Source organism: Miniopterus schreibersii (assembly GCF_964146895.1).
Source record: "Miniopterus schreibersii genome assembly, chromosome: 6".
In the NCBI taxonomy this organism is placed as follows: domain Eukaryota; kingdom Metazoa; phylum Chordata; class Mammalia; order Chiroptera; family Miniopteridae; genus Miniopterus; species Miniopterus schreibersii.
In genome coordinates, this window is record NC_138107.1 from 7,188,962 (window position 1) to 7,212,454 (window position 23,493).

A 23,493-nucleotide genomic window follows, 5' to 3' on the forward strand; every position below is an offset into this window, starting at 1 on the left:
TTGACTCCTCCTGCCTGGGAATGTTGCAGGGATCGGAGGTGCCCCAAGCCCCTTCCTACCACCCAGGAACCCTCTCCCCTAGCCCAGGCGTCCTCTCCTGGGATGCCTAGCAAGCTCCCATTTACTCTCCTGTGCCTTGGAGGCAGAGGGGTCTCAGTGGCCTAAGAAGGCACCTTCAACATCCATGACCCCTGTTCCTGGCAGGAGGGTGTCCCACCCCTGATGAGCACTGGATCTAAAAAAAATCGCTGCTGTGGAGCCCTGAATCTCAAGTCTCTGCCACCCCACCCACACAGACAAGGCTCACCCCTGTGCTTCGGAAACAGTCTGGTCTTCAGAGCCAGTGGGCCCCAGAGTGGGCAATGCTCTGAGCGCCTTTTAGGGCCAAAGCCCGGAGGAAGGGGAGGCAGCAAATCATGTGCCAAGTCCGCTGACCTGGAGAGGTGCCCTGGCCCCATTCCTCCTCCAGCTTTGTGCTGTTGCCTTTGTTTCCTCCTGCTTGGGAGGAGCCCCACCACCACAGTAATGTTAGATGGCACTGAAAGGAATGCTTTGTCCAGCGCCTACTCTGCTTTACACCCATTCTCAGGCCTTACAACCCTCTGAGGTGGGTCTCTTTCCTGCTTCACCAATGAGGAGACTGCTCAAGGAGGTTCAGTAACTTATCTAGGAGCTGGTAAGTGTGGAACTGAGACAGGACACCCCCTCACGCCACACCTGACTCCAAAGTCAGGATGAGCTGTTTGCCCTCAGCACACGCGGGGCTCGGGCTCGGGGCTTGGCCCGCAGCTGCCCGGCCCGGAGCGGGGCCGCGGGCCCGGCGCGGGCAGCCAGCGGGCAGGCAGGTGGAGCTCTTGCTCCTGCTCTGCGCCGCGCCTCTGCGGTCTCCGCAGCCGTTTGCATTTCCTGAAACCGGATCTCCGTGTCAGAGCCGCCCCCGGCCGGCGGGCGGGCGCCTCAGCCATGGCCCTGCGCAAGGAGCTGCTCAAGTCCATCTGGTACGCTTTCACCGCGCTGGACGTGGAGAAGAGCGGCAAGGTGTCCAAGTCCCAGCTCAAGGTGAGGGGCACCGGGCCCGGGGGAGGCTGGCAGACACACCTCACCAGCCCCTCCCGCCTGCGCCCGGCCTGAACACTGGTGCTCTCGGGCGCCCAGCCATCGAGAGGCCCGGGACCGGGAGTGGGGCCGGTCCTGGGTGACTGCTGCCCACTGTCCAGAGAGCAGGGGGTAGGTGCAGAGCCATTGCCCAGAGCCCTGCCCCTCGGCTGGCGGGAGGGTGGAGGCGGCATCATGGTGTTCTGAGGGCCAGGGCCAGGCGATGTCCCAGACTGCATGTGATGAGCACACATCTCCCCAGAGTCAAGCTTGGGCACGTACCCTACTCCTTCCTGCTGCTGCCTCCTGGCTTTGAAGAGAGACAGTTAGCTAGTCCTTGTCAGTCACTTCCTCCCAGGGCCGGAGCCGAGAGGCTTAAAGAGCCTTGCCCAGGGCAGACCAGGCTGGCTCAGTCACCTTTGGCAGGACCTTCCTCTGAAGCCTGCCTCCCAGGTGGGCCAGAGCTGGGAAGGGGCATTATGCTGATGCCCAGCTTCCCCCCTCCCCCCACAGAACAGGTTAGGACATTTCTACCTTAGGCCTTGAGACCTCAAGTAGGGATGGGGTGGCATCAGCCCAGGAAGAGCCCCATCAGTGATTGTCCTAAAGTTCATTGGCCCTAGGCAGTTCCTGGCAGGCCAAAAGTCAGTCTCCCTTCCTCCAGTCCTGGGTTAAGGCTGTCTCCTCCACCTGTTAGTGGGAAAGAAGTAAGACTCTGAACCAGCGGTTTTCAACCGTGAGCCTCAAGAATGTTTAAAACATGCAGTACCTGACTACTTAGGGGCACGGACCTCTTTTCCCTTAGATTTCCAATAAAAAAATGGCAGCAGCCAACACAACAGCTGTCCATTGTGAATGAATCAAAGTTATGCCTGGTTTTGTGTGTGTTTTTGTCAGATTGGCCAAAAAAAATATTTTGGTGTGCCGCAGGATTTTAGTAGTTAGTTGATGTGTGTCATGAGATGAAAGGGTTGAAAATCGCTGCCCTAAACTGTTGGAACCAGTGAGCAGTGGGAGACGGGAGCAGGGTAGGCCTCAGCTCTCTGGGACCTGCCTTAGTGGTGCGTTGGTTCACTCCACAAATATTTATTGACCACCAACTATGTACCTGATATGAGGCTAAGGCCCTAGATTCCTTATGTCTCCTCTGGGATCCCCCAAGTAGGGGTACAGTCTCAAGGAAACCTCCATACTTAATGACCAAGGTAGGAGGTGCCTAGAAACCTAAGAGAGATGAATGGAAATGGATAGGTGTTATTCCTGTCCCCGTTACGACCCCCTACCTTGCTGAACTTGGAGGCACTGTAATTGAATGTCCCAAACCGTCCTGTCCCGTAATCTATTCCTTAGCCAGACTTGTGAGCATCCAATAAGTGATTCTTGACTCCCCCAGGAAGGAGAGTACACTACCACCTTTAATCATCTGGGAGAATGTCCCCACAGGCAGGCTCTTCCTTATAGTCAAATTATTTTATTGCAGATCATATCATCTAGTGGGGTCTTCAGTTTAGACAGAAGAAAATCCATCTCTGCTTGAGCCTCTGTCTTGGCCTCTAACTGGGCCAGTGCCTGCTCCCCACCCCCACAGGTTGAGTATTTGCAGGGAAGAGTCATGGGGAGCTTGCATACTTGAACTGTTTGCTGTATGTACCACATCACAGCTCAAACTGAGCCCACTGCCAGCAGCCTGTTTGGTCACACAAGGTCAGTGGTAGATTTCTCTCTCCACTTGACAGAAAACTGGTTCACTCTGGGAATCTGAGCTGTGAGATTCTCTGGCAGGTGGTGGGTAGAGCAGAAATGTCAAGCCCATGTCATCGGAGGTGGACACTGGGATGGGAGGAAGTAGTGATGGTGTTGGGGGTGGGGATGCCGGAAAGGCAAGGGAGCAATAGAGAAGTGGTCAGAAGGCAGAGAAAGAAGCAGATAAGAAATATACCAGCAGGAACCACCCTCTCCCCTGAAAAAACTTGGGGAGAAGGGATAAGGTTGGGGTTAGCCTCTGCTCACTAGAACTCTCCCTGGGCGCCGAGTCCTTGGTTGGGATCAAGCAGAACTGTACCAGCCAGAGCAAGCTTTATGTGTCTGTGACAGTCACCACTTCTGCCCTGATGTGTGGGTAGAAGGGCTGCCACCGTCTGTCCTGGGCAAAGCCGTGATGAGGCCAGAGGGGAGAGGAAGAACTGCAGCTCCTCTGAGCAGTAGCCCAAGGAGTCAGGAGTGTGTTCTCTGGAGAAGAGAAGGCCCTGGAACAGGATTAGATGAGTTTTCCTTTCTTTGAATTCTTGTGAAAAGTACAGTGGTCTTTGTCCAGTTGGGTTGAGAACACTAAAAATAGAGCAATAGGAGTGACATTTCTGGATTGGGGTTGAACACAAAATTTCTTAGGAGTTGTGGACTGAATTTTTGTAGGGCCCCCAGAACCTCCACCTCTAAAAAACTTTAGGAGCAAGTAGTCCTGGCAGGGCTGCAGTGAGGGGAGTCTTAGGGGAGCTGGGCTTCCTAATGGCCACACCCTCCTCTCTAGGGGAGCAGCTTTGGTTTTAGGCCTAATGGGGGATGAGCTGAGAATTTGGCTTCCTCCCTCCGGGACAGCCAGGCCCGCAGCGAGGGGCCTAGGATTGGGGATGTGGTTGGAACGTCGTGTCTTTGGCTGGATAAGGATCTTAGGAGGTAGCAGACCCACCACTTCCCCTTGACTGGCAGGAGCCGGGGAGGGCAGAGAGGGTGAACCGAGGCCTTCCCTGCTTGGCCTGGGGAGGCTCCTGAGCCTCCAGTGGGCACTCAGGGCAGTCCTGGGGCCCAAGTAGGGCTGCTTGCCTCCTTGGGCCCCAGGGACAACACCTTGGTGGAGGGAAGTTAAGAGCAACTCCAGGAATCTGCTGGCTGGAGTCATCAACTTTGCCCTGACCCCTGCCTGTGCTGGTGTCCTCAGGCTGGGATGGGGAGGAGGAGGGTTGCTTCATGATGTGCAAACCACTTGGCTCCAAGTCACACAGGTTTAGACCTGTATTACTCCCCAGCTGGGTCACCATGGGCAAGTGACTACCATTTCTGAACCTCTAGTTCCTTATCTGTAAAGCCCTAGGGTTGAACTGGGGATCACTAAGCTATCCAGTTAACAACCTACGAAAATAAATGTTAACCAAGAACATTAAGTAGGAGAGCCCGGCCGGGCGTGGCTCAGCGGTTGAGCGTTGACCTAGGATCCTAGGCGATCGGGGTTCGATTCCAGGTCAGGGCACATGCCCGGTTGCGGGCTTGATCAATGACTCTCTCATCATTGTTGTTTCTATCTCTCTCTCTCCCTCTCCTTTCCTCTCTCTGAAATCAATAAAGCTATATTTAAAAAAAAAAAAAAATTAAGTAGGAGAAACTGAGCCTTGACATTACACTGGCTCTCCTTCGTTTTCGGAGCCTCTCTTGCCTTTGATGCCTGCACCCAACCCTTCCAACCCCTTCTTGCTCTCAGCAGGCACACAGCCCGCACCTTTTAAAATTCCCAGTGCTCTTCCCTCATGATAGCAGCTAAGCTTTACTACCCACTGGTTGAGAAAAATACATTCAGTAGCTCTTAGAAAGGATCTGCATATTTTAGAAGAATCACTTAGTACCTTGATACATGTAAAGACTTGGCCATGGAGGAGGGAGAGGGGAGATTGATCGCTCATTCTTTCTGCAGTCATTACTTGGTGCTTTTATGGATCCTCAAACCCCTGTATCTGCATCTACTCCCGAAGGCCAGAAACTACAGAACCGTGGGCATGGCTGTAGCCCCAATCCCTGCACTTGAGCTTTTAGGGAACTCCAGACCCCAGATGATAGCCACTCCCCAATGTGCCTCCAGAGGAAACAGTGAACAAATGAAGCCTCTCCAAGGTCAATGGCTGCCAACCCAGAGGTCAGGGCTACCTGGAGGGGGGCGGGGGGGCTGTGGGAGTTCTCTCTGAGGGAGGCCGAATGGCAGCTAGTGAACTGCAGACACCTGGACCCCACCCCAGGAAACTCTGAGTCAGTAGATCCGGGCGGGCCCCAGCATATTTCAGTTTCACCAGCTCCCCAGATGATTCTGATGCTCAGCCAGAGCCAATGTAGCATAGAATTCAAGAGCAGGCCTTTAGTGTCCTTCCTTCAGCAAGACACTCACCTCTCTGAGCCTCGATGTCCTCATCTGTAAAAATGAGCACAATGAGGGTCCCTGCCTTGGGGCTGAGGATTGATCTGCTCATGCTGGCCTCTATCCCAGCCATTTCCTCTCCAGCATGACCCTCTTCTGGTCACACCCACTCCCCCCCCCAGCCCCCACCGCACCCAGGCACCGGAAGCCTGGCAGCCTGAGGTCTGCTAAACTCTGAGAGGCTCTGAGCGTCTGGAGCCTTTATTTCCTCCTTGTCGTGACACCTGACAGCTCATAGGGACGGGCTCCTCAGCCCTGGGCCCCTCAGATTCCATCTGAGACCTACCCCCCCTCAGGAAGGTAGGTCTCAGATGAGGGCCCTGTGGGTGACGAAACCAAGGAGAGAAGTGCGTGCTGCCGTGTGGCAGGTTCTCTCCTGGGCTGGGAAGTCTTTGTCTGTTATTTCATTGAGCGCCCTTTTAGAGAGATGAAAATAGGCCCAGTGAGGTTAACTTGCTCAGAGAGATTCAGTCCATATCTGTCTGAGTTTTGTATTTTTCCTACTCCTCCCCATGAAGCATTTCAGTTCGTTCAACAGATTTATTGTATCCATTATGTGACAGACCAGTGGCACTGCAGAGAGTAAGACAGACAGAACTAAATCTGGCCCTTGCAGTCTAACATTGCAGGCAGAGAACACATATGATAAAATAAGTAAAAAGGTATCGTGATAGAAGCTGGTACATGACATGGAGGAAACTAGAGCAGAAATAGGGATAGGAGTGGGGGGGGGGGGGGAGGTAGAGAGGATGGGCTTAGAGATTCAAATAAGGTGATCAGAGAGGCCCTACCTGAGAAGTTGACATCTAAGGAAAGCCTGGAAGGAGGAGACAGTGTGAGCCACCCCGTGACCTGGGAGAAGAAGGTTTCAGGCCAAAAGGAGCACCTGAGCAAAGACCCTGAGGCAAGAGTGCCTGGCTTGTCTAATAAATGCCAAGGGAGCCAGAGTGTCTGCAGAGAAGTGAGCAAGAGGGATCGAGTCAGAGAAAGTGCAGCAGGCCAGGTCACATGGGGCCTGAGGCCTCTGGAAGGACTCGAGACTTTCCTCGGAAAACAATGGAGAACCATTGGAGCATTTAAGTTAGACTTTGGGATCAGTCAAAAACACTCAGCTTGTGGGGGTCGTTGTACTGAGCTTGGAGTCGGGCTGAGACTAGAGTCCTTGTTACCCTCAAGGAATGTAGAACCCCCGGCAGGGCGCGCACCAACAGGGCGCAGCAGCAGAATGTTATTACAGGGCAACTTTATAACACGGTATATTAGTAACTGGTTAATGGCACCCTTTGTTTTTTATCTGTAGTATTAAATTTTTGTCATAAAAACAATATATGCTCCTGGTTTAAAAAAAATCAGTGCAGAAGAATATAATTTTTTAAAAGATGAAATTTATTATAAAAGTAAAGCATGTTACTGGTTGATAAAGACAAATGTCATGTTAAAGAAGATGAAAGCTCCTTGCCTCCCTGCGGTGTGGTGAGGTGAGAGCTGTTAATAGTTTACTGAGTCCGCTAAGTTTTTTTGTTTGTTAATCCTCCCCAGAATATATTTTTTCCATTAACAGTTTTAGAGAGACTGGAAGAGAAGGAGGGAGGAGGGAGAGAGAGCGAGAGATCAATTGGTTGCCTCCCGCACTCACCCTGACCAGGGCTAGAATAGAACTTGGAACTGAGGTACGCGCCCTTGACCAGGATTTGAACCCAAGGCCCTTCAGTGCACAGGCCACACTCTAACCACGGAGCCACACCAACCAGGGCTAGGTTTTTATTTTTTTTAAATATGTCTTTATTGGTTTCAGAGAGAGGAGAGGAGAGGGAGAGAGGGAGAGAGAAACATCAATGATGAGAGTCTTTGATCGGCTGCCTCCTGCACGCCCCAGACTGGAGATCGAGCCCGCAACCCGGGCATGAGCCCTGACCGGGAATCGAACCCAACTGCCTGGATCCTAGGTTGACGCTCAACCGCTGAGCCACGCCCGGCCTGGCTAGATTTTTATTTCTATGTACAAATAAACATACTAGGCTGAACCATATGAAACTGCTGACATCTGTTTTGACCTTCTAAAATAGCAGTTTGATATGGTTCAACCTAATCTTTGCACACACATTTGTTTTACAAACATTTTATCTACAGCGTACTTTTTTCACCTGCCAGTATATTATGCATAGCTTTCCATGTCTGTTTATACAAATATAATAATAATAGCTCACAACTTTTGTTAAGCACTGCACTATGCAAATTCCGGGGGTGGTGGTGGAGGGATTAAGAACAACTCCAGTTCAGGAATATGCACCAGGCACTGTGCTAGGCTCTTTGTTCTGAAACTCCCTGTGGATGGTGCCCTGGCCAGTTTGGCTCAGTGGTTAGAGTGTCAGCCATGGACTGAAGGGTCCAGGGTTTGATTCCAGCCAAGGGCATGTACCTTGGTTGCAGGCTTATTCCCTGGCCCCAATCAGGGTGCATGGGGGAGGCAACCAATCAATGTGTCTCTCTCACATCGATGTTTCTCTCACTCTCTCTTCCTTCCACTCTCTCTGAAAAGCAAGGGAAAAAAATATCCTCGTGTGAGGATTAAAAAATAAATAAATAAAAATAGAAATAAAAATCTCTGTGGAGCAGACCCCCTTAGCATCCTCACAGAGAAGACTAAGGTCTTGGAGAAGTTAAATTACTGGCCCAAGAGCACACATGTGGCAGAAGTAAAATCTTTCCGACACACACAGGTCTAAAACACGCCATACCTGCCCCTACCGAAGAAGCCTCGCACCGTCTCCAATTCTTCCTACTATAAACAAGGCTTCAGTGAGTACTCCTGTACATGTAGCTATGTCCCCTTGAGCATCTGTGGGTTGGATGACTACAAATACTGGACTCATGCTCCTTTTCAAGTTTGATAAATTCTTGCCCCCAGAGAGACTACCAATTCACACCCCACCAGCAGGACACTCAAGTCTCCTTTTCTCCACAACCTCCTCAGGACTTGATACAAATAGTCTCTGCATCTGTGTCCATTTGTTAGGTGAAAAATCACACTTTTGACACAGGAAGGGACTACCTTTGCTCTGTGCAGACCTAAGTCTGGCACTCCAACCTCACAGCCCATGGCAGGTATTATCTTGCTTTACTGACAATAAAACTGAGGCCCAAAGGGTGAAGGAGTTTGTCCAAGGCCCCACAACTGGAAAGGGAAGGTCCCTGGACTTCCGTCCCCACCACTGGAGTGTAGCACTTTGGCCAGGCTATGCAGGAAGCTTCTTAAAGAGGTGCTTTTAGAGACAAAGGGAGATAAGGACCTGGATAAATTGAAAAGAGGCCAGGAGGCAACAGGTGGAACTCTGTAAAACTCAGAATAATACTTGTCCCTTCAGAAGTTCTCTTGTGTTAGTCGCCATGGACAGTAAGTGGCATGGGGCCAGTGGCACCTCTTAGATGGGGATTGGTATCCTGTGATCACAGATGTATTAGTCAGGTCTTTTCTGGATAAAAATGATGGAAACCCAACTCAAAATAACTAAAGGGAGATGTTTTTTATTTGCTCACATAACCAAAGCTAAACATAGCATTGTCTTCAGGCATGGCTGGATCCAGTTTCTCAAAAGATGACTCTCTTTATCCCTTGACTCTGCTTTTTTCTCTGATGACTTTATTCTTAAGCAGGCACTTCTGACAATGGGACAAAGATGTCAGCTGCATCTCTCTTCCAGCAACTTAACAATTCCATAGAGCATACCTGTTTTTCACTAGAGGAAGCAAAAATCATAGGGCTACTTCTCATTGGCCCAGACTTGGTCATGTGCCCTTCCTTGACCCAATCACTATGACTTTGATGTGCCCACCCTTGCAGACAGGTGGGGTTGGGGTGCAAATGGTCAATACCACAGATACTGAGAATGGAGAGAAGGTACTTCTCAAAGGGAAATCCCGTCTCTGCTACCAAAATAAGGGAGGGGGGCAGAGTTCATGAGGAAGAAACTTCAGCCGTTCTCTAGAACAAGAGAAGGCAAGACCAAAGATCGCATATGAGATTACGCGAAGAGCGTGGGAAAGAGGGAGCGTGGGGTGGGGATCAGGGATGGCTGCCTGGAGGGAAGTTAGGGAAAAGAAAAACACTGACGCTCTGCTGAGCCCCCCAACAGCCCACTTTGCCAAGTTGAACCTGAGGCCCGAGAACACTGGGGAGAAGTCTCAATCATCCCTCCCCCTCCTGCCCCAGAAGGGAATAGAAAAATGAAGGCTTGGCACATAGGCCCTCCCTAGGTGTTGCCAGCTCCTGCCTCAGAGGAGCTGATTCCAAGGTTACTGATGCTGGTGGAATCAGCGAGATCGGCATTTACTGATGGCCTTTGGTATGCAGGAGGTGACATAGGCGCAGTGGGACATAAAAATGAGCAGTCTCTAGAGTTCACAGTCTAGCTGAAAAGAGGCCCGGGATCGATATTCTAATAGGGAGGCAGCCTTCAGAGCCAGGCACGCCTAGTTCCACCTCAGTCCTGCCACTTATTACTCTTAACCTCTCCAAGTCTCGGGATCTTTATCTAGAAAACAGGGCCATTAATGTCTGTGTATGACAGTTGTGGGGGTCCACACGGGGTGTAGAAAGCACCCCGTGCAGCAGCTGGCACATAATGTGTGTGCAACAGTGGCTAACGGTTGGCACTGTCTGCAATAAGTACTATAATAGAATCACCCAAGGTGGGTTTTTCCTGATTTCTTTGTTCAAACTTCATCCTGTTGCTCCTAATATCATGGGTTTGTTAACCAACCCGTGCTTCCCCTGCGTTCCGCCGCGGCCTCCATCCCTTCGAGGCCTTGTCCCCCACATCTGTCCCCTACAGACCATATTCAGGGCCCTGTCCTGAGCCCTCTCCAGCCCCTTCCATCTTCGGAAGGCCAGTGACTGGGATGGCACAGGGCCGTGGGCAGTGGACACACCTGCGTGCTGGGCACCCAGCAGCCCGAGCGGGAGTCTGGTGGGAAGCGATCAGCCCGGGGGTCGGCCCTGGGATGTCCGCAGCCTCCCTGTGGACGGCCCGGCGTCTCAGGAAGCTCTTGGGATCTGGGATCTGCGGAGCTGCATTTGAATCCCAGGCTCTCGCGGTGGATCCTTGAGCCTCAGGGTCCTTGTCTGCAGAAAGAGGACCCATCCCCCTACCTAATAAAGTGGCTAAGAGCATGGCTGCCTGGGTTTGATGCCAGCTCTGCCAGCTCTCTGACCTTGGGCGAGTTACTTAATGTCTCAGGACCTAGGGTTGTTTGGTTTTTTATCTCTAAAATGGGGATATTAACAGTTATTATGGGGACTCAGTGAATTATATGTAAAGTGCTTAGCTCAGTTCTTGGTGCATAGTAAGTGTTTTCATTTTCTTGTGAGGTTTTTTTTTGAGGTATAATCAACATTTAACATATTATTTCAGGTGTACAATATGATTCAATATTTGTACATACAGTAGACCCTTGACCATGGGTTTGAACTGCATGAGTCCATTTATATGCAGATATTTTTCAATAAATACACATTCAGCCCTCCCTATCTGCTGGTTTTACATCTGCAGATTCAACCAATCATGGATCAAAAATAGTATTTTCCGTCTATGGCTGGGAATCCATGGATGCGGAGGGCCAACTGTATGCATTGCTCTGCGCCATTTTATGTAAGGGACTTTAGCATCTGTGGATTTTGGTATCCACGGGGATCCTGGAACCAATCCCCCACAGATTCTGAGGGACAACTGTAGTTAAGTTAAAAAAAATGTTTTTTAATGTTTTTTATTGCTTTTAGAGAACAGAAGGGAGAGGGAGAAAGAGAAAGAGACAAACACTGTTGTGAGAGAGAAACATTGATCGGTTGCCTCCCATAGGCACCCCCACAATCAGGGATCCAACCCACAACCTGGGTATGTGCCCTGACTGAAAATTGAACCCAGGACCCTTCAGTGTACGGGAAGACACTCCAGCCACCTGAGCCACACCAGCCAGGGCTGTAGTTAAGTTTATGAGGAGTCAAAAGTTATACTTGGATTTTGGACTTTGCGGGGGTGGGGGTATTGGTGCTCCTAACCCCACATTGTTGCTCAGTGGTTGGAGTGTTGCCCTCCCACCCCCGGCACAGAAGAGTCCCGGGTTCTATTGTCGGTCAAGGGCACATACCTGGGTTGCAAGTTCGATCCCCGGCCCCGGTCGGGGGGCATGTGAGAGGCAACCCATGGATGTGTCTTTCACATCAATGTTTCTCTCTCTCTCTATCCCCCCTCCCTTCCTCCCTTCCACTCTCTCTAAAAATTAATGGAAAAAATATCCTCAGGTGAGGATTAATATATAAAAAAAGATTTACTCTCTTTTTTATTTTTTAATTGTTTATTTATAAAGAGAACTATTCCTTTGCTCAAATGTTCATGTTTCATAATTCAGGAACACAGGTCAGTGACTAACTTCCACGGAATTCAACCCAAAGAAATTCTTTACATTCCAAGATCGCTTTGCCCTCGAAAGATGCCAGCCTTCTTCATCCCCCCCAAATCTTTCATGGAATTACAGTAGAAATCTGCATGTGCCTTCTTTCTCGGGTCAGCCACAGCAAACACAGAAAGCTGCAACCCCCAGGGATACAGGGATCGCTCCAACAATGTGAAACCGCAGACGCTCGGCCAGAAGGCCACGCATCTGAGGTTTCGGCAAAGCCCTGGAAGGCATGGTAGTTTTTTCTCCTCAACACTGTCCTTCCTGATGGAGAAATGGACTCTCGGCAACTTCCAAATATGCAATGCAATACTAGTAACCATAATCGTCATGGTGGACATCCCCATGACTTGTTTTATACCTGGAAGTTTATAACGTTGACCCGCTTCTCTCATTTCCCCCACCCCCACCCCCTACCTCTGGCAACCACCAGTCTATTCTCTAAATCTGGGAGGGTTTTTTGTTTTGCTTTGTTTTTTAGATTCCACATATAAGCAAGATTATACATATTTGTCTTTCTCTGTCTGACATTTTTCACTTAGCGTACTGTCTTCAAGTTCCGTCCCCATTGATGCAAATGACAAGATCATTTTTTTTCTTTTTTTATTAAATTTATTGGGGTGACAATGGTTAATAGGAACATATAGGTTTCAGGTGTGTGTTTCTATGTTACAAGATCTGTATAAGATCATTCTTTTTTATGGCTGAATAATAATCCATATATATATATGCCTTAGTTAGGATTGAACTGAGTAATGTGTGCAGAGGACCTGGCCAGGATGGGGATGGGGCAGAGAGGTGGGAGCTGTCTCTTGGCCCAGTTTTGGTTGGGGTGCAGGAAAGCTAACTGCCACTCTGTCTCAGGTGCTGTCCCATAACCTGTACACGGTCCTGCACATCCCCCATGACCCTGTGGCTCTGGAGGAGCACTTCCGAGATGATGACGATGGTCCCGTTTCCAGCCAGGGATACATGCCCTACCTCAACAAGTACATCCTGGACAAGGTGGGGCCCAGCCTGGGGGAAGCACCTCTAACCTCTCCCCATCTCCCAGCCAGCATCCCAATACATTTCCTTCCCCTATAAACTCCCACTTCGGTCCCCTCTGTACAACTGCTCTCCCATTTCCACCCTTCACTTCCCAGCCACTCGCCCCTTCCTTGCCCCCCTTAACTCCCTTCAGTCTCCCTCATCTCTCCTAGCCTCCACCCTGCCCGTAACTTCCCATCCATCCTTCCCTACGCCCACCTCCAGCTTCCAGCTGTAACCTGTAAAAAGAGTTCTCCAGCTTCCCCCTAGTGCTGTCCCCCCGCTCCTGCCAGCTGTCACTGTCTTCTCAGGTTCTTCTTGACTGTCCATTCCCCCCGGGCCTCCCCTTCTTTCTCCTTGGGGCTAAGGGACTAGAGTTTCTCTGTTGGCAGGGAACTTGGGTGGGTATGGATGTGTGTGTCAGGGGTGAGGGGGCGCAGGGTGGTTGGAACCAGCTGGTTACCTGGTAATCAGCTCAGTTAGAGCTGGACTTGGCTGGGTGGACAGCAGGAGAGTAGATGATCCGAGAAACCAGCTGGAGCCTGGTGTGGGGTAGAGCCGGGCCGGGACAGCCTTCCTGGCTGACCTGCAGGCCTGGTGGCAGGTGGAGGAGGGGGCTTTTGTTAAGGAGCACTTTGATGAGCTGTGCTGGACCCTGACGGCCAAGAAGAACTACCGGGTGGATAGCAACGGGAACAGCATGCTCTCCAACCAGGATGCCTTCCGCCTCTGGTGCCTCTTCAACTTCCTGTCTGAGGACAAGTACCCTCTGATCATGGTTCCCGATGAGGTGAGGGTGATGGCAGCCCCGGGGACCGAACCACTTGGGGCCAGGCCTCAGCAGAACCGCGAAGGCAGCCAAATCACCTTTGTGCTTTCCCACACCCCCTTTCTGCTTTCTCTTCCCATGTTGATACCTGTCTGCGCCCAGCCATCTCCAGGTGCCTAGAACTGCCCCCATCAGGGCACCTGTGCCCTCTCCCAGGAGAGCCAAAGCTACACTCTCCTCGGGCTCTGCTGGCCCTCACAGTAGGAAAGTGACCTGCCAGTTCTGTTTATAGAGAGGTGTAAATGCCTGATGCATTACTGCGCATTTAAGAACAAAAACATTTAAGATCAAATGGCAGGATTTTAGGCTCTGTGGCAGTGGGAGAAGGGTGCTCTATGAGGGAAAGGGAGACCTCTCTGGGACATCTCTCCAGTTACTCCAGGTGGACAACTGAGTCTGACCCTGGCTCTAGATTTTGCCATCCTGTCTTCTGCAGTATAAGGGAGCCAGGGCAGACTCAGCGCAGACCCCAGAGAGGTTTCCTGGGAGCAGAGGCCTGGAGTCCCACCCCTTCCTCAACTCGTCAGTGAAGCCAGGGCATGTGCCCCCTTTTCCAGTCAACCTGCCCCCTCCCTCTGTTCTCCACCCCCCTCCCATCCGCACAGCCTTCTCCCGACCCTAGCCCTCTGGGTGAATTTAGGCCTTTAGATTAGGGTGTACAGGGAGGGGTCCACTGTGTTCACAGAAGTATGTGCATGTCTAACTTCACTCAGATTTGTATCCTCGCTTCTGCTTGTGGGAAGATTGAGGGGAGCCACAGCCCTCAACTGGCGCACCCCACTCCCAGCTGAGACCCAGTCGCCCCCAGAGTAAAAGTCCTGGAGAGGGTTTCCCAAGAAGCTGCTGGGGCGGGAGAGGGACGCATGTCCATCTACACAGGCACCTAGTTGGCACCCTTGCCAGACCCCTGCCAGCCAGGGTAAGGCGGCCTCTCAGAAGGCCGCTTGCTGCTGTGATCAGCGTGCAGTGTGAACTAACTGCAGCAGGATGTACCCCAACCACCACTTCCTGTTCCTCTGCAGCAGGTTTCCTGTCCCTGCCTTGCTTACCCCCACACCCAGTCCCCTCGACCTCCCATAGGGAGGATCCACAGGGTTGGGGCTTGGAATAGGACCCACGTGGGATTCAGGAGATCCGAATCAAATTCTGGCTGCCAGCAACTTGCTGTGTGATTTAGAATAAGTCACTTCCCCCTTTGGGCCCCAGTTTTGTCATCCGCTAAGTGAGAGTGTTGGATGAGAGGGCTCTTGCACCCCCTCTGATATTTTCTGTGATGTGCTGCGTCTGCCTGGCCCCTAGCCTGCAGCTCCTACCTTCACCTGCCCTCAGCTTAAGGCAGGAAGGAGTGGGACCATAGACTGGGGAAAGGGAGAAGATGCCTGAGCTGGGGTTGGGGCTCCAGGATCCCCTCCCAAATCTCTACCCCGGTCCACCAGTTTAGCTCTCCGCCCCCATCCCAAACCCCCTGTTCCTGGTCACCTCTGCTCAGGCTCTGGGAGCCAGATGGGAGCGCCCCCTAGTGTTGGTACCAACAACACAGCCTGCTGCAGTCACCAGGCCTTCCTTCTCCCCCTGCAGGTGGAGTACCTGCTCAAGAAGGTGCTCAGCAGCATGGGCTTGGAGGTGGGCTTGGCAGAGCTGGAGGAGCTGCTGGCCCAGGAGGCCCAGGCAGCCCAGACCACCGGGGGGCTCAGCGTCTGGCAGTTCCTGGAGCTCTTCAACTCTGGCCGCTGTCTGCGAGGCGTGGGGCGGGACACCCTCAGCATGGCCATCAACGAGGTCTACCAGGAGCTCATCAAAGATGTCCTGAAGCAGGTCAGGCCAAGCTGGGAACTAGGGGAGGACCCCGAGGAGGAGCGAAGGGGGCCAGTGAAGCCTCTGACTTTGCTCTGGCTGGCAGGGCTACCTGTGGAAGCGAGGGCACCTGAGGAGGAACTGGGCAGAACGCTGGTTCCAGCTGCAGCCCAGCTGCCTCTGCTATTTTACAAGCGAGGAGTGCAAAGAGAAAAGGGGAACTATCCCCCTGGATGCGCAGTGCTGCGTGGAGGTAAGGGGGCAGGCGAGGGTGGGCACGCTCAGGGCCCAGGGCCTCAGTGTGGCATGAGGGCAGGCGCTCAGGAGGAGGGTCAGTGGAGAAAAGCCGGTGACAAATTTCTGCTTAGATGAGTGGAACCTAAATATACCTGAGTATCTCAAGGCCATTCTCATTCATGTCAGGGTGAGGTTTTTGTGTGTGTGTGTGTGTGTTTGTTTTTTAAAGCAAACTGCAAATGAAATACTAAAATCATTGTTGAGTAATGTGGATTTCGTTAAAGATTTTAGAGGAGATGGCTTACATCTCACGCTACACAGCAAAACTTCCTCAAAATCCTCTTTAAAGGTCCTTCCCCTTCACCCAAAGGCCATTCCCTTTGACAATGCTATACACTCCTCTCCTTTTCCCCCTTCCCCTCCCCTTTTCTCCCTTGGCTCTATTATTATTTTTGAGGCTTAAAACAAAATTTTTTAAATTGTAGTAAAAATATATGTATAACATGAAATTTGCCACTTTAAGTGTACAATTCTCAAGCATTAAATACATTTACGGTGTTGTAGAACCATCACCATAGCCTGTTTCCAAAACTTTTCCATTGTCCCAAATAGAAACTCTGTACCCATTGGGTAATAACTCATCCTCACCCAGCCCCACTTTCTGTCTCCATGAATTTGAGTATCTAAGTACCTCATATAAGTGAAATCATACAATATTTGTGTGTTTTCTGTGTCTTGCTTATTTCTTTTAATATAATGTTTTCAAGGTTCATCCAAGTTGTGGCATGGATCAGGACTTCATGCCTTTTCATGGCTGAATAATATTCCATTGCAGATATATGCCATTTTGCTCATCCACTTATTCCCTGATAGACACTGGCTTGTTGCCATCTGTTTCCTCTTGTGAATAATGCTGTTGTGAATAGCCACGTACAGATTTCTGGGTGGAGATGTGTTTTCATTTATCTGGGTGCATACCTAGGAGTAGAATTGCTGGATCACAGGGTTACTCTGTTTAACTTTTAGAGGAACAGCCAAACTGTTTTCTATATTGGCTGCACCATCTTACATTCTTACCAGCAGTATATGAGGGTTCCTATTTCTCCACATCCTCACCGACACTTGTCATTTTACATTTTTAAAAATTATTATAGCCACCCTAGGCTCTGTCCATTTTTTGTCAAATGAGGAAATAGGTGTCACTGTAGAAAGAACACAGATCTAGGCAGGCAGAGATCCCAACTCCACTAGTAAGAAGCTGTGTGAATTGGGCAAGTTCCTGGACCTCTTAGAGCCTCAGTTTCTTTCTCTGTAGAGTGGAGATAATGATGCCTGCCTGGCAAGGTTGTCTGGGAGGAGTGAACAAAATGATGCATACGAAACACTAGTACAGACCCTAGAACATAAGAAGCTCAAAACATGGTTTCCACTAGAATGTAGCTTAGGGAAAGCAGGGATTAGGTCTGTTAGGCACACCTCAGTGTCCCAAATGCCTAGAGCAATGAGTGGCACTCAGTGGGCACTCCAAAACATCTGTGAAATGAATGAATGGGGAACGTTCTCAACAGGCAAGGGTCATGTGAAAATGAATGGTCTGGGTAGTGAGGACCCTGTCACTGGAGGTGTTCAAGCATGATCTGCATAAACACCCAGTGGCCGGCAACTAGATGCTAGGCCCCATGGGGAGATACCAAGATGAAAACAGCCCACCCCACCTTCAAAGAGCAAAGCCCCCCCTTAACTGGGGCTCCTGGCAGACAGAGTGGGGGGGTGCTCAGGGAAGATGGTCAGCCAGGAGGGGTAGGGGCTGGAGCTGGAGCACCCTGGGGCAGGACCGTTGTGCCCATGACCCCAGCGAAGCCAGGCTGTCTGGGCCCCCTGCCCCCTCCCAGGTGCTGCCGGACCGCGAGGGAAAGCGCTGCATGTTCTGTGTGAAGACGGCCTCCCGCACGTACGAGATGAGCGCCTCGGACACGCGCCAGCGCCAGGAGTGGACCGCTGGTGAGTCGCTCGGCGGTGGCCTGGCTGTGGCTGGGCCTCAGTCGCCTCCTCGGTGTAAAGGGGGCGATGACGCTTTGCCCAGTGGGAGGCTGGAGACGCCTGGAGCGACTCCTAAGGCCCCCTTCCTGCGGGGGAGGGGGCACCTCGAGCCGCCCCGCCCCGGGCTAGCCCCCCGCTGACCCCCTCTCGCCCCCTCCGCAGCCATTCAGATGGCGATCCGGCTGCAGGCCGAGGGGAAGACGTCGCTGCACAAGGACCTGAAGCAGAAGCGGCGCGAGCAGCGGGAGCAGCGGGAGCGGCGCCGGGCAGCCAAGGAGGAGGAGCTGCTGCGGTTGCAGCAGCTGCAGGAGGAGAAGGAGAGGAAGCTGCAGGAGCTGGAGCTGCTGCAGGAGGCGCAGCGGCAGGCGGAGCGCCTGCTGCAGGAGGAGGAGGAGCGGCGCCGCAGCCAGCACCGCGAGCTGCAGCAGGCGCTCGAGGGCCAGCTGCGCGAGGCGGAGCAGGTGGGGCGCCGGGGCCCGGGGCTCGGGGAGGGGCGCGGCGGGGCCGGGCCGGGAGCTGAGGACGCGGGGCGGGCCGGGCCGAGGGCGGAGCCCCGGGGACGACGCATGGTGGCGGATTCGAAAGGAGGGGTTGTTGGGACGAGCCGGTAGGCTTGAAAGATGGGCGTGGGGCGGGGCCTGTGCCTGGGGGAGACCCGCGGGAGGAGGAAGGGTGGAGGGTGCGGGAAACCGGCGGAGGGCGGGCCCGAGGGAAGGGGCGGGGCTGAGCGCTCGGTGGGGGCGGGGCCCGTCTGGGGGCGGGGCTTGGGCTGCGGGGGCCCTGAAGACCACGTCATTCCCGATGAATTTGGATTAAGGTGGGAATCGGTTGGACTAGACTTGCTCGTAGTTTACAGTGACACCAGTTTGGGGAATGCGGGATGGGAGGAGGCGGCCCGAAAGTGGAGGCGCGCTGGGCATGTAGAGGCCGCGAGGTTTAAGATTTAAGAGATCTAGAGCTGGAGCCAGGAACACGTGGGTTCATTGCCAGCTCTGCCCTTTAGGAGCCCTGTGATCTCAGGCACGTCACTCAGCCTCTCTGTACCTGTTACTTATCAGTGACATGTCGATGCCAGTAGAATTTTGCTTGTAGAGGTACAGTGAGGAACAAATGAGGAAACAGTTGTTCTAACAATTATTATAATTATAGTCACTCCCTTCCTAGCACCAGCCTTAATTATAATGATAACACATTATGTTATCATAGATAATTATTATTATTAAGGCTGGTGCTAGGAAGGGGGTGACTTGAGACCCTTTCCCCCCGTGTAGCATCTGTTCGCCGATCATTATCTGACTAGTCAAGCTCTCATAAAGGAATCAGATCAGGAAACCCTGACATGGAGGAACTCCCCAGACTCTAACCTGGAGATAACTAGTTGGGCCAGCCTAGCAGAACCCTGGGGAAAGGGCAGCACACTTGCTGCGCCCCTCCCTGTGCCCCCGTTGACCTGGCCCTGCGTCCCTGCAGGCCCGGGCATCCATGCAGGCTGAGATGGAGCTGAAGGAGGAGGAGGCTGCCCGGCAGCGGCAGCGCATCGAGGAGCTGGAGGAGATGCAGCAGAGGCTTCAGGAGGCTCTGCAGCTGGAGGTGAAAGCTCGGCAGGACGAAGAGGCCGTGCGCCTCGCCCAGACCAGGTAGGACGGAGGGGCCGCTCGGGTTCACCTCGGTGACTCCCCCGCCGCCCCACTCGCTGAGCACCTGCCAGGTGCCTTGGCTCTGGAGACAACACAGTGCATGCCTGGCAGGCTGCTGGAGGAGGAGGAGGAGAAGCTGAAGCAGCTGATGCAGCTGAAGGAGGACCAGGAGCGCTACATCGAGCGGGCGCAGCAGGAGAAGCAGGAGCTGCAGCAGGAGATGGCACTGCAGAGCCGCTCCCTGCAGCAGGCCCAGCAGCAGCTGGAGGAGGTGCGGCAGAACCGGCAGAGGGCCGATGAGGACGTGGAGGTGAGCCGGGGCTGAGCCTGGCGGGGCGAGAGCGCTAACGATCAGGTGCTGGGCCTTTCCTCAAGCCTGGGATGCACCCTCCTCTGGCTGTGTGACCTCCGTGAATTTCCTGACCTCTCTGGGTGCAAGTCCCTTACTGGGGAAGGGGGACTGCTAATAGCATTGTTTTGAAGACTGAACGAGATAAATGAGAACATCAATGTGTGAGACGCACAGATTGGTTGCCTCCCACATGCACCCTGACCAGGCCAGGGATCGAGCCTGCAACAGAGGTACATGCCCTTGGTCAGGATTGAACCCGGAACCCTTCAGTCCGTGGGCTGACGCTTTAACCACTGAGCCAAACCAGCCAGGGCCACCATTAGCTGCTATTTTTATCATTATTAATCTGGGCAAAATTTTTCCTCCTACTCTTCCAAGACGATGTTTTGCTCTCCCTGTTTTTTTACATCCACTCCTCGGAGCCCAAATCTCCATAGAAGAGGGGTTTTCTATTTTGATGTTTTCTTTTTATTAATACTGGGAGTTTTGTTTGCTTGGTTTGTTTTGTTTTTGTTGTTATTTTTAATCTTCAAGGATGTTTTTCCATTGATTTTTAAAGATAGTGGAAAGGAGGGACGAAGGAAGGGGGGGGCATCGATGGGAGAGAGACACGTGGATTGGTTGCTTCCCGCACGCGCCCCCGACTGGGGCTGAGGGTCAAACCTGCAACCAAGGGTACATGCCCGTGGCTGGGAATCAAACCCACAACCCTTCGGTGCGTGGTCCGATGTTCTAACCACTGAGCTACACTGGCCAGGGCAATATTGTTTATTTTATTTTGCTTTATTGGCTTACACAGTCATTGTAAAAAATTCAAACACAAAATATGTAACATAGAAAGGGAAAGGTCCTCTATGACCCCACCACCCGCTGCGAACGGCTGGGTGGACACCGGAGCAGAGGTTTTGCGTTGGTTCCTGGAGAGGTGGTGTGTGCCGTGGTGTAGAAGTCAGTGTGTGTCCCCAGGCAAATCGTTTAACCTCTTTTGCCCTTGTTTGTTGTTAACTTCTGCTCTGGAGGTTGAATAAAATCATAAGTGTACTTAGCACATCTTAGCTGCTTAATAAATGGAAACTATAATTATGATTATTTTCGACCCTTTGGGAGGGGAGGTCTTATGAGTCCCCTGAAATTGGGTACCAACTGTACATATACGTAACTCCGTGAATACACATGAGTCTTTCTGAGGAGGTGATCAGTAGCCTTTGTCACATTCACCCTGTCTTAGATAGTGGCCCTGACCCACTCCCCACTGGCTCTGCCCCACAGGCTGCCCAGCGGAAGTTGCGTCAGGCCAGCACCAACGTGAAACACTGGAATGTCCAGATGAACAGGCTCATGCATCCCATTGAGCCTGGAGGTGAGAGAAGGGTTGGCCCTGGAGCTCTCCCTGGAGTGAGGAGGGAGAAGGGAGGGCAAAAGGGATCCCTCCAGATCTGTACCGCCTGCAGGATGAAGGTCAGAAGGCTCTCCTCCTCCCTCAGGGCTGAGGCAAGGCCCGTCAACCTCTCCCCCTGCACGTACCTTTCTCCTACTCATGCCTGCCTTTTCTCTGCCAGACAAGCGTCCTGCCACCAGCAGCTCCTTCACAGGCTTCCAGCCCCCTCTGCTTGCCCGCCGCGACTCCTCCCTAAAGCGCCTGACCCGCTGGGGATCCCAGGGTAACCGGACCCTCTCCCCCAGCACCAGTGAGCAGCAGAAGTCCCTCAATGGCGGGGATGAGGCTCCCATCTCGGCTTCCACCCCTCAGGAAGATAAACTGGACCCAGAACCAGAAAATTAGCCTCTGCTAGCCTCTTTCCCCCCAACCTTATGCCCACCAGGACCTGGCCACAGCTGGCCTGTGGGTGACACTGGCCCCTGCGAACGAGGGAGCTGAGGACCTGGTGTCAGGGGCCGAGGCCCTCCAACCATGAAACGGTCCAGAATGGAACCTAGTTTATTTTTTGCATCAGCCTCAGGCCCCAGACCACTAAGGCTGTCTGGGATGTTGATCCTTGAGAACTTGATCCTGTGCCTTAACCCCAAGGATCCTATGCCCTGGGCCGGAAAAGAGTAAACAAGCAAGCCAGGGGCCATCTGCCCCTAGATGGCCACCCACGTTGTGGAGGCCCATTTCCAAATAAAAACTGTTCTTGGAGTGCATTATTGATCAGGTCTGCTGTCTATTTTTCCTGCCATTTCCTTTCTCCTCCCTCAAGTCCAGTTACAGGTCCAAGAAAGACTAAAGGACAGGGCTAGGAGAGTACACCCTGCCACTTGCTGACGGGTGACTATGCTCAAGTTTCTTACCACTCTGCACTTCAGTTCCCACGTTAGTAAAACGAGTAATAATAGTACCTACCTTATCGGGTGGTTGTGAGGATTAAGTGCTTGGTACATAAGCCAGCACTGTTGCTAGTATCACCCAGAAGTGTTTATTGAGCATCCATCTATTCTATGCCCTGCAGTTTCCCAGGTTATTTAATTCTCATGTCAACTCTGAGAGGCAGATATTAATATTCTTGTTTTCCATGGGAAGACATTCAGGCTCAGAAAGGTCAGGGAACTTGTCCAAAGCCTTCCAAACTAGCTTCTCTTCTCATATTATGTTTACTGATTGATTGATTGATTGATTGATTGATTTTTTAGCAAGAAAGAGAAAGAGAGAAACATGGATTTGTTGTTCCACTTATTTCTGCATCACTGGTTGATTCTTGTATGTGCCCTGACCAGGGGTGGAACCCGCAACCTTGGTGTATCAGGGTGATGCTCTAACCACCTTAGCTACCCCCCAGGGTCTTCCCATATTTGATTCAGTGACCCTGACAGAGATTTGGGAATCTAGGATGACTTGCTGCCTCGCTGTCACCCACCTCATGCAAAAGCCATGGTCAAACCCAGTAAATTCTCTCTCCTTCATACTCTCGTATCTATCCCTCCTCTATCCCCATGGCTGCTGCCATGGCTAAGGCCTTTGTATCTCCTGCCCGCATGCTCACCTTTGGCTCCTCCATCTTGCCCATATCGAATTGGTGCCCAAGTCCACTTGATTGGATTTTCTTGGTCACTCTCAAATCCACCCTTTTGGGGCCCTGTCTCATGGCCACTGCCTTACTCTGCCCCTCATCACCTCTCAAGTGGGTAAGAGCAGTCACTGGGTCTTCTTTTCTCCCCATGGCTGCCTGAAGGGGTCTCTAAAATGCACATCTCTCCTCGACTTGCCCCACTTTCCAGTCTCGGTGGTAACCTGGACAGTCAAGTTCACATTCCCACATATTCCATGGGCATTTGGGGCCTGTGAACACCTGGCCCAGGAGGACATCCTATGCCTCTGCTTTATAGACCTACTAGCAGCTCCCTGTTTTTCTCCCTCTGGGCTGGCCCATGGGCTGTTCTTTCCACCTTCACATAACAGCCCCCATAACTAGATGCTTGACTTCCCTGAGGGCAGGGATGAATCTTCTTCCCCGTAGGCCCCTGGTGCCTAGCTTGCTGCTTGGCTCTTAGGAAGCATGCAACAGATGTTTTTTAAATGAATTCATGAATAAATTCAATCTAAAAGTAATGACTGGGTATCACACAGCTTAAAAGGGATGAAGTAAGATTCAAACTCAAGTCCATTCATTTATTTAACAATTAAGCTCTTATCATATGCCAGATACTGTGCTAGATGCTGGCTATCTGCACAGAACAAAACAGATAGAGCCCCTGCCCTCCTGGGACTTGTGTGCTATCTGATATCACAGTTCATGTCTTTTGCCAGTACACCAAAGTCTATTACAAAGATTATAATCTAAAGTATCATGAAACAAAGCTGCCAGTATAACACGATGCATGTTTTAGGGGTGAGAAGTGGGGTTCAAACTCT

At 52.0% G+C, this 23,493-nt stretch overlaps 1 protein-coding gene across 1 annotated transcript; it reads left to right on the forward strand.

Moving 5' to 3' along the window:
• Positions 1-819: 819 nt before the first annotated feature.
• On the forward strand, positions 820-21,795 carry DEF6 (DEF6 guanine nucleotide exchange factor). The gene is made up of 11 exons (XM_081140582.1): positions 820-1,059; positions 12,590-12,730; positions 13,359-13,544; positions 15,162-15,398; positions 15,484-15,630; positions 17,507-17,615; positions 17,817-18,115; positions 19,125-19,291; positions 19,403-19,601; positions 20,913-21,003; positions 21,203-21,795. The coding sequence occupies exons 1-11, from the start codon at positions 964-966 to the stop codon at positions 21,424-21,426; spliced, it is 1,896 nt and encodes a 631-aa protein (XP_080996708.1). The 5' UTR covers positions 820-963; the 3' UTR covers positions 21,427-21,795.
• The last annotated feature ends 1,698 nt before the right edge of the window (positions 21,796-23,493 follow it).